This window comes from Pongo pygmaeus, chromosome 8, assembly GCF_028885625.2.
Source record: "Pongo pygmaeus isolate AG05252 chromosome 8, NHGRI_mPonPyg2-v2.0_pri, whole genome shotgun sequence".
NCBI lineage: Eukaryota > Metazoa > Chordata > Mammalia > Primates > Hominidae > Pongo > Pongo pygmaeus.
Window position 1 is genome coordinate 97,550,774 of NC_072381.2, and position 10,562 is coordinate 97,561,335.

At 42.3% G+C, this 10,562-nt stretch overlaps 1 protein-coding gene across 1 annotated transcript; it reads left to right on the plus strand.

Annotated features, from left to right (window-relative positions):
- Nucleotides 1-743: 743 nt before the first annotated feature.
- LOC129006508 (serine/threonine-protein kinase MARK2-like) lies at nucleotides 744-9,402 on the plus strand. The gene is made up of 2 exons (XM_054436219.1): nucleotides 744-6,063; nucleotides 9,335-9,402. Exon 1 carries the CDS (start codon nucleotides 1,604-1,606, stop codon nucleotides 2,501-2,503), a length of 900 nt encoding a protein of 299 aa, XP_054292194.1. The 5' UTR covers nucleotides 744-1,603; the 3' UTR covers nucleotides 2,504-6,063; nucleotides 9,335-9,402.
- The last annotated feature ends 1,160 nt before the right edge of the window (nucleotides 9,403-10,562 follow it).

Consider the following 10,562-nt stretch of genomic DNA (forward strand, 5'->3'; position numbering starts at 1 on the left):
TTCTCAACTCATAGCTGCAAACTCTACATTGAAAGATACTGAGACTGACATAGCAGCTCATGGAAGAGCGGAATCTATGCAAATGAAACTGGGCAAAACTTTAAATGAGAAAATATGATGAAAGCTATCTTCCCCTCAGTGTTGCAGATGGTAATAATGAATCTTATTGTGTCTTACCCAACAGAACATACTTGTACACTATCATAATGCCAGCTAAGTTGTGGCATCATTTTGAGACCAATCATTTAGAGTTTAAAGAAAAAATGAAATATTTTAAGTGTAGATATTGTGGGCTCTTTAAAAGCCAAACATTTTTATACCTTTTCTCAAACTCCCAGGCTCAGCTGATTTGCCCACCTCGGCCTCCCAAAGTGCTGGAATTACGGGCGTGAGCCACCACACCCAGCCTGTTATCTTTTCAAACTAGAAAAGGCCATTGAAGCATCCTAGAGGTTTTAATTTCTAATAAGGTAAATATTCATAACTGTAACCCATATTAATAAAAAATCCTCTTTATGGTCCTCAATATATTTTCTTTAAGAGTAAAGAGTTCTTGAGACCAAAGCATGAGAAAGCCACATAGATTATGCTCAGCCTTGTTACTAAGCTTAGTTCTTCCTCATAAGGAACGGCTGCTTTGGAATTCCAAGCACGTATATAAGTCCCTGGCTTGGCTGAGGTTACTGGTTCTTCTTGTTCTGTTTTCTTTTATTTTCTAATTTTTAAGTTCTTTTTTTACTCAGCATTTCCTTTTCAGTTTGTTGCTTTTGCTTATTTGATTTTTGTCCAGCATTGTGTTTTGATTCCATTATAGAGATCCGTTCATTAGGTGAACTATGCAAGTGATTTTCTTTTCAGGTGATTTGGACCAAGCTTCTCACCAGCTTTTCCCAAAATTAAGCCGACCTGGGACACCTTGACTCCAAGCCCAGTAGTAAGTCCCACATGCCACAGAGCCTCTCAGCCATCTCTGCTGAGGAGGGACCCTTATTGGCAGCTAGGATCCTTGAGACCATCATCAAGGACAACCTGTCTAAGGTGGGGTTGGCCTGGGACATCCTGACTGGGAAAGCAGCGGCCGTGAAGTTCATTGATGAGATTCAGCAGATCTCCTCCAGCCTCCAGACACCATCCACAAAGTAGGAACCAAGAAGGTTCAGATCACCCCAACATAGTGAAGCATTTGCTGTGATCGATAGTGAGTAATCTCTGACTCATCACAAAGCACGCTAGCGAGAAGTTTGTGAATACCTGCTCACAGCAGCAGGAAAGAGGCCTGAAGCAAATTCCACCAAAAGTGTCTGCTGTGCAAGCTGTTACCAGAAGTGCATTGTCCACAGATATTGTGTATTGTCACCAGAAATGTATTGTCCATGTTAACATGAACATCACAGATTGGGTTCAGGAATAAATTCACCTTTTGCAACAAGCTGGATAACTTTTGTGGCAGTCCCCTTAGGCTGCCCTGGAATTCTTCTAGGGCCACAAATATGAGCTGGTGGACGTATGGCATCTGGGAGTTATCCTGTATATATTGGTAAATGGATCCTTATTTTTCGATGGACAGAACTTCAAGGAGCTATAGGAGCAGGTACTGAGCAGGATGTATTCCATTCCCTCCTCCATGTCCCCGGAGAGTGAAAACTTGCTGAAGAAATTTCTCATTGTCAATTGCAGCAAGAGAGGCCCTTCAGAGCACAGTGTGAGGGGTCCATGGATGAATGTGAGTCATGAAGGTGAGGAACTTAAGTGCTATGTGCAGCCATTCTCCTACTGGGAGGACCCCCTGCAAACTAAGTTCATGGTATCCATGGGTTACAGACAGGAAGATATCCAGGACTTGCTGAGAAGTATGAGGAAGCCGTGGTCACCTGCCTGCTCCTGGGTTCTCCTTTCATCCCAGGAGGTACAGCTCAGGGTCTCTGCCAGCGCGGAGCAGCAGTGGTTTCAGCAACCTGCCTTTCCCATCTTTCACAGCCTGAGAAGACTCAAAGGAGCCACCCAGAGTCTGAACAGGATCAGGAGACAGGGCAGAAGGGCAGCAACACAGCAATGCACCAGCCAGCTCCCTACTAGCCTGGAGGGGACGAACCCCGCCCCCGCTGTGAACAGTGACCTCCCCACCAACACCAAAAAGAGCAGGAATTCCTCACTCGGGGCAAAAGCCGGTTTGGCCAGACCTCCACCCAGAACGACAACGGCAACCCCACAGCGCTGGGGCCTGAGGCCTCCTGGGCTCTTGCTTCTCACCTCTACCCCGTCTCCCCGGCCACCAGCCCGGGAATCCCAGTCGGTCTCCTTGCAGCCCAACCAGGCCTCGGTGCCGCACCCCACAGCGAGCAGCTGGGGGGTGCCCACCCGGCCCAGTCCACCCAGAGTGTCCCTGCGGCCTCCCTTCTACCCGCGTCATCAGTGGAGTGGGCAGAGCCCCCGATGGGACCAGGTACGCGCGGCCGGGCAGCCCAACAGGTGCCAGCCCCAGAAATGGTGCCCAACAGGGTGACTCCAGCCTCTCCCTCTGGCAAAGGCGGCGGCCAGCAGAGGGCCGCCCGGAGTTTCTTCAGCAAGTTCAAGTTCAAGTTCACAATCTGGACTCAGCTGCCGGTTTGCCAGAAGGAACCGGAAAGCAAAGACGGAGGAAGACACGTTTCGCAATTATTAATTAGAGTCACTTTTTGGTACAGAAAAAAACCGAAAAATATAAAAAACAAAAAACCCCAAAACAACAAAAAATTACCCTCGCCCTCTCCCAAATATTAAACAGAGCTCAGTAGGTGCTCACAATAAGAACCCATCCTTCGCCTGCAGTATTTAAACGATTGTCGGTGGAAGTTCACGTCGTGCTCCTCTTTTGACAGCCGTTGGGTAACGGATCAAAACCCTTAACGGCCGCGGCTAGAGCGCGAGCTCGGGGAGCCGAGGGGCTCCGGGCCCGAGCGTCCACCGCTCATCTCCTGAGCTCGGGAGGTTTTCGCGGCGGGGGCTCAGCCCCAGATCCCGGGACTCAGGAGGAGCTGGGCCGAGCTGCGGGAGGCGTTGAAGCCCCGGGAGAGAGTTTTGCACTACGAAAAAACCATACGCAAATTACCTGGGAAGAGCTTAGATTCTGTGGCCAAACTGCAAGCGGCGGTTGCTAAAATGGGAAGCATTTACAGGAAAAAGCAAACGGTTTCATCGAGGTGGATTCGACGACAAACTAAGCGAAGGCAAAAACGATCGCGGGAGTCGACGTGGAGACAGATAAGGCCCAGAGCTCTGACCAGACACTTAGTACTTCATCACTAGTCCCTGGCTGCTTCTCTGTGGATAACAGCAGCTCATGTACGCCAACCTCACAAAACCAGGCGCCGTCCACCTCCTTCACGCAGGCATGAGGAGGCTTCAGAGGCCGAGTCCGAAGTGGCCAAGCACAACTTCCAGGAGTAAGAGGGGCATTTCATGATGACGAGGTGTCAATTCTCCAGAAAGACATAGCAGTCTTTAATATGTAGGGACCTAACAACAGAGCCTCAAAATATGGAATCCATCAAAGGAGAGAATTGCAAGAAAAACCAGACAGATCCACTGTTATAGTTGGATATCTCAACACCTATCTACTAGTAATTGATGGACTCAGGACATAGCTGAGCTGAAGGGCATCGTCAATCAGCTGGACCTGTTGATATGTATAGACTACTTCATCCAATGAGTGCAAATATACACTCTTCTCAAACTCAGATGAAATATTCGCCAAGATAGACCATATTCTGGGGCATAAAACACACTTCTAACAAATTTGAAAGAGTAAAAATCTTCAAGGTATACTCACATCACAATGGAATTAAACTGGAAATCAGTAACAGAAAGACAGCTGGAAAGCCACCAAATATTTGGTCATTAGACAACATACTCCCAAATAACACATGGGCCAAAGAAGTCTCAAGAGAAATGTTAAAAAATATTTTGAACTAAATGAAAATGAAAATATGACTCATCAAAATTTGTGGGTTGCAGCAAACCCACATTTGGTCATTAGACAACATACTTCCAAATAACACATGGGTCAAAGAAGTCTCAAGATAAATTTAAAAAAATATTTTGAACTAAATGAAAATGAAAATACGGCTTATCAAAATGTATGGATGCAGCAAAAGCAGTGCTAGAGGAAAATCTATAGTATTGAATGAATACATTAGAAAAGAAGAAAGATGTAAAATTAAAAGTCTAAGCTTCCACCTTAGGAAACTAGAGAAAGAAGAATTACATAAACCTAAAACAGAAGAAAAAAAAATTAGAAAAAAAAGGATGACATTAAAAAGAGGAAAATTATAGAGAAAATCAAAACATAAAAGCTGAAACCAAAAGCGAAATCTTTGAAACAATAAGTAAAATTGACAAACGTCTGGACTGGCTAGCCAAGAAAAAGAGAAAACACAAATTACTAATATCAGAAATAAAAAAGTTTATCTCTACTAATCCCACAGACATTAAAAGTCTAATAGACGTTCTACGATAGCCATGTAAGAAGAAAAAAGTCAGCCGGGCGTGGTGGCTCACGCCTGTAATCCCAGCACTTTGGGAAGCCAAGGTGGGCGGATCACAAGGTCAGGAGATCGAGACCATCCTGACCAACATGGTGAAACCCCATCTCTACTAAAAATACAAAAATTAGCTGGGTGTGGTGGCATGCTCCTGTAGTCCCAGCTACTCTGGAGGCTGAGACAGGAGAATTGCTTGAACCCAGGAGGCGGAGGTTGCAGTGAGCCAAGATTGGCCCACTGCATTCCAGTCTGGTGACAGAGCGAGCTCCGTCTCAAAAAAAAAAAAAAGTTTTATGCCCACAAATTTGATAACTTAGATGAAATGGACCAATTCCTTGAGAGAGACAATCTACCAAAACACACCAAAAGAGAAAGATAATCTTAATAGACCTATATCTACTTTTGAAATTGAATCAATAATCAATAATCTTCCGAAAAAGAAAGCATCAAGCCCAAGTGTTTTCACTGGCGAATTCTAAGAACTAATACGACTTCTCTACAACCTCTTCCAGAAAATAGAAGCGGAGGGAATATTTCCTTATCTCTATAAAACCAGCATTATTCTAATACAGAAACAAAAGATACTACAAGAGGGGAAAACTACAGACCAATGTATCTACCATGTACAAAATGTATCTTTTTTGCATCTTTTGTATTGGAGATATAAAAATTCTCGACAACATATTAGCACATGAAATCTGCTATGGTTTGAATGTTACTGTCCAAAATTCATGTTGAAATGTCCAATGCAAGAGTATTAAGAGGTGGGGGTTTTGCAGCCTTCAGCGTTGTTCCATTCTGCCTCTTCAGCCATGTAAGGACACAGTGTTCTTCCCCTCTGAAGGATGAGGCAATGAAACGCCATCTTGGAAGCTGAGAGTAGCCCTCACCAGAAAACTGAACCTGCCAGTGCCTTGATCTTGGACTACCTAGCTCCAGAGCTGTGAACACATTTCTGTTCTTTTAAATTACCCAGTCTCAAGTATTTTGTTATAGCAGTACATATGAACTTAAACAGAATTCAACAATGTATAAAAAGAATTACACGCTATGACAAAGTGAGATTTATCCCAGGTATGCAAGGCTGGTTTGACAGGAAAATCAGTCACTATAATCCATTACATCAATAGACTAACAAAGAAAAATCATACCAATGCAGAAAAAGTATTTCACTCAATAGATGCAGAAAAAGTATTTCACAAAATCAATCATCCATTCACCGTAAAAACTCACAGCAAACTAGGAATAGAGGGGAACATCCTCAACTGGATAAAGAATATTTGCAAAAAACCTACAACCAACATCATAATTAATGGTGAGGAACTATATTCTTTCCCCCTCGGATCAGGAACAAGAATGTCTCCTCTCACTACTCCTATTCAACGTTGCACAGGAGGTTCTAGCTAATACAATATGACAAGAAAAGAAAAGGCATCCAGATTGGGAAGGAGGAAATAAAACTGTCTTTGTTCACAGATGACATAATTATTTATATAAAGAAATCCCAAAGAACCAACAAAAAGTGATCATAAGAAGGTTGCAGGTAGGTTAATATACAAAAGTCAATTGCTTTCTTATAAATTAGGAATAAATAATTGGAAGTTAAAAAAATTCTGGTGAGATATACATAACATAAAATTTACAATTTTAATCATTTTTAAGTGTATTAATATAATTCAGTGGCATTTCATTAAGTGCATTCACAATGTTTGGTAACCATCACCACTATTTCCAGAAATTCATCATCCCAGACAGAAACTCTGTACTTACTGAACAATAACTTCTCATTCTCCTTCCTCCAAGTCCCTGCTGACCTCTATTCTACTTTCTGTCCCATGAATATGCCTATTCTAGGTATATGAGTGGAATCATATAATATTTGTCCTTTTGTGTCTTTCTTATTTCATTTCACATAATGTTTTCAGGATTCATCCGTGTTTTGGCATGTATCAGAACTTCATTTCTTTTTATGGCTGAATAATATTCCATTATTTCCATTCCAGTTATTTCCACATTTTGTTGATTGGTTTATCCATTGAAGGTCATTTGGGTTGTGTTCACCTCTTGGCTATTATGAATAATGCCACTATGAACATTGTCGTACAAGGATCTGTTTGAGTCCCTGCTTTCATTTCTTTAAGGAATAGACCTAAGAGTGGATTCACTGGATGATATGGTGATGCTATGTTTAATTTTATGAGAAATGGCCAAATTGTTTTCCAGAGTAGCTGCAACATTTTACATTCCCAATAACAATGCATAGGGTTCCAATTTTTCCACATTATAGTGAACATTTGTTATTTTTATTTATTTATTTTTGAGACAGAGTCTTGCTCTGTTGCCCAGGCTGGAGTGCAGTGGCACGATTTCGGCTCACTGCAACCTTTGCCTCCTGGGTTCAAGTGATTCTCCTGCCTCAGCCTCCTGAGTAGCTGGGATTACAGGTGCCTGCCACCATGCCCAGCTAATTTTTTGTATTTTTAGTAAAGACGGGGTTTTGCCATGTTGGCCAGGCTGGTCTCAAACTCCTGACCCCAAGCGATCCACCCACCTCAGCCTCCCAAAGTGCTGGGATACAGGTGTGAGCTACTGTGCCCGGCCAGGTGTTCTTTATATATTCCGGATTTTAATCCTTTATCAGATATATGGCTTGCAAGTATTTTCTCCCATTCTGCGAGTTGTCTGTTCACTGTCTTGATAGTGTCCTATGATGAACTAAAGTTTTGTTTTTTGTTTTTTTTAGACGGAGTTTTCGCTCTTGTTGCCCAGGCTGGAGTGCAATGGCGTGATCTCAGTTCATTGCAACCTCTGCCTCCCGGGTTCAAGCGACTCTCCTGCCTCAGCCTCCTGAGGAGCTGGGATTACAGACATGTGTCCCCATGCCCAGCTAATTTTAATTTTGTATTTTTAGTAGAGATGGGGTTTCTCCATGTTGGTCAGGCTGGTCTTGAACTCCCGACCTCAGGTGATCCACCTGCCTTGGCCTCCCAAAGTGCTGGGATTACAGGCATGAGCCACCGCACCCGGCCTTGAACTAAAGGTTTTTATTTGAAGTCCAGTTTATTTTTTCTTTTGTTGCCTGAGCTCTTAATGTTATATCCAAGCTATCATTGCCAAATTAATGTCATAAAGATTTTCCCTTTTGTTTCCTTCTAAGGGTTTTAAATTTTAATAGCTAATAATTTTAGCTATTAAGTTTAGGTCTTTGGTCCATTCTGAGTTAATTTTTGTATATTGTATAAGGTAAGGGTCTAACTTCGTTCTTGGCATTTGGATACCCATCAACATTTGTTGAAAAGACTGTATGTAACAAATTGAATGGTCTTGGCACCCTTGTCAAAAAGTAATTGGTCATATATAGGAAGGTTTCCTTCTGGGCTCTCAATTCTATTCCATTCTCCATTTATTTTTATATCTGTCCTTATTTCCCTTGTGACTTCTTCTTTGACCTGTTGGTTGTTTCAGCATGTGTTATTGTACATATTTGTTAGCTTTTCAGTTTTCCTTCTTTAATTGTTTTTTGTTTTTGAGACGGAGTCTCGCTCTGTCACCCAGGCTGGAATGCAGTGGCGCAATCTCAGCTCACTGCAACCTCTGCCTCCTGGGTTCAAGTGATTCTCCTGCCTCAGCCTCCCAAGTAGCTGAGATTACAGGCACCCACCACCATGCCCAGCTAATTTTTGTAGTTTTAGTAGAGATAGGGTTTCACCTTGTTGGCCAGGCCAGTCTCGAACTCTTGACCTCAGGTGATCCATCCGCCTCTGCCTCCCAAAGTCCTGGGATTACAGGCATGAACCAACGTGCCTGGCCTCTTTCTGTTACTGATTTCTAGTTTCATTTCATTGTAAGTGGAAAAGATGCTATGATATAATACAATATGATACAATGTTTTATTTTATTTTAAAAAATAGAGATGGGGTCTCATTATGTTGCCCCAGTTAGCCTCAAACTCCTGAGATCAACCTGCCTTGGCCTCCCAAAGTGCTGGGATTACAGATGTGAGCCACTGCACCTGGTCCAATCTTTTAAAATTTATTAAAATTTGGTTTGTGGCCTAATATATGGTCTCTCTTGGAGAATATTCCATTTGCATTGAGAAGAGTGTGTATTCTGCTCTTGTTGAGTACAGTGTTCTGTACATGTCTGTTGGGTCTCACTAGCATATAGGGTTGTTCAAGTCTTCTCTTTCCTAATTACTCTTCTGTCTGGTTGTTCTATTCATTATCGAATGTGGGTTACTGAAGTCTCTAACCATTATTGTAGAACTCCCTTTATTGTATTGGAGAACTCCCTTTAATGTATCCCTCCAGGCCGGGCGTGGTGGCTCACGCCTGTAATCCTAGCACTTTGGGAGGTGGAGGCGGGTGGATCACCTGAGGTGGGGCGTTCCAGACCAGCCTGACCAACACGGAGAAACCCCATCTCTACTAAAAATACAAAATTAGCCAGGCGCAGTGGCGCATGCCTGTAATCCCAGCTACTCGGGAGGCTGAGGCAGGAGAATCACTTGAACCCAGGAGGCAGAAGTTGCAGTGAGCCGAGATCACTCCATTGCACTCCAGCCTGGGCAACAAGAGCGAAACTCCATCTCAAAAAAAAAAACCAAAACATATATATATATATTCTTCCATTATTGTATTTCTCTCTTTGATTCTGTCAGCTTTTGCTTAATATATTTTGGAGTTATGTTATTAGATGTGTATATGTTTACAATTGTTACATATTCTTAAAAAATTAGTTTTATCAAAATGTAATATCCTTTGTTATCTCTTGTAACTTTAGACTTATAATGTTTGTTTATTTGTTTGTTTTAGAGACAGCATCTCACAGTGTTGCCCAGACTGGAGAGCAGTGCACTGCAACCTCGAACTCCTGGGCTCAAGTGATCCTTCTGCCTCAGCCTCTGGAGTAGCTGGGACTACAGGTGCATGCCACCATGCTTGGAAATAATCTATTTATCTGATAATAATATAGCCACCTCATCGTTATTTTTGTTACTATTTGCATAAAGTATCTTTTCCATGATTTTCCTTTCAACTTCCTTGTGTCTTTGTATCCAAAGTGAGTTTATTATAGACAACATATGGTTGGATTATACAGATTATACCAAATGTATAAAAGATATACATGAGGAAAACTACAAAACTGTGATGACAAAATCAAGAAGATCTAAATATTAATAAATGAAGAGATATTTCATTTTCATGGACAGGATGACTTATATTGTTAAAATGTCATTTCTTCCCAACTTGATCTATAGACTCAATGCAATCCCAATCAAAATCCAAACAAGTGAGCTAAGGAGTTCGAGACCAGCCTGGGCAACATAGTGGGACCCTGTCTTCAAAAAAAAAATTTTTTTTTTTAATTAGCCAGGCTGGTGGTGCACACCTGTAGTCCCAGCTACTCAGGAGGCTGAGGTGGAAGGATGGCTTGAGCCCAGGAGTTTGATTGCACCACTGCACTCCAGCCTGGGCAACATAGTGAGATGCCATCTCTAAAACAAGCAGAAGAAAAAAAGTACTGCAAAAATTGATGACATTGAAAAGAGGAAAATTAACCAGGCATGGTGGCTCATGATTACCTGAGGTCGAGATCAGTCTGGCCAACATGGTGAAACCTCATCTCTACTAAAAATACAAAAATTAGCTGGGCATGGTGGTGGGCACCTGTAATCCCAGCTACTTGCAAGGCTGAGGCAGGAGAATCACTTGAACTCAGAAGGCGGAGGTTGCAGTGAGTCGAGATCATGCCATTGCACTCCAGCCTGGATGACAAGAGTGAAACTCTGTCTCAAAACAAACAAACAAACAAACAAAAAAGAGTAAAATTATAGAAGAAAAAAATGGCACGAAGACTAATCTCTAAAGTAAACTATGGACTCTAGTTAACAATAATATATCAATACTGATTTATCAATTGTAACAAATGTGCCACACTAATCCAAGATGTTAATAATAGGGATATTGCCAGGCGCCTCAGGCCTGTAATTGCAGCACTTCGGGAGGCTGAGGCAGGCTGATCACTTGAGGTCAGGAGTTT

Excerpts from the sequence above, each read along its gene's own strand:
- LOC129006508 (XM_054436219.1), top strand. The coding sequence starts at position 1,604 with ATGTATTCCATTCCCTCCTCCATGTCCCCGGAGAGTGAAAACTTGCTG.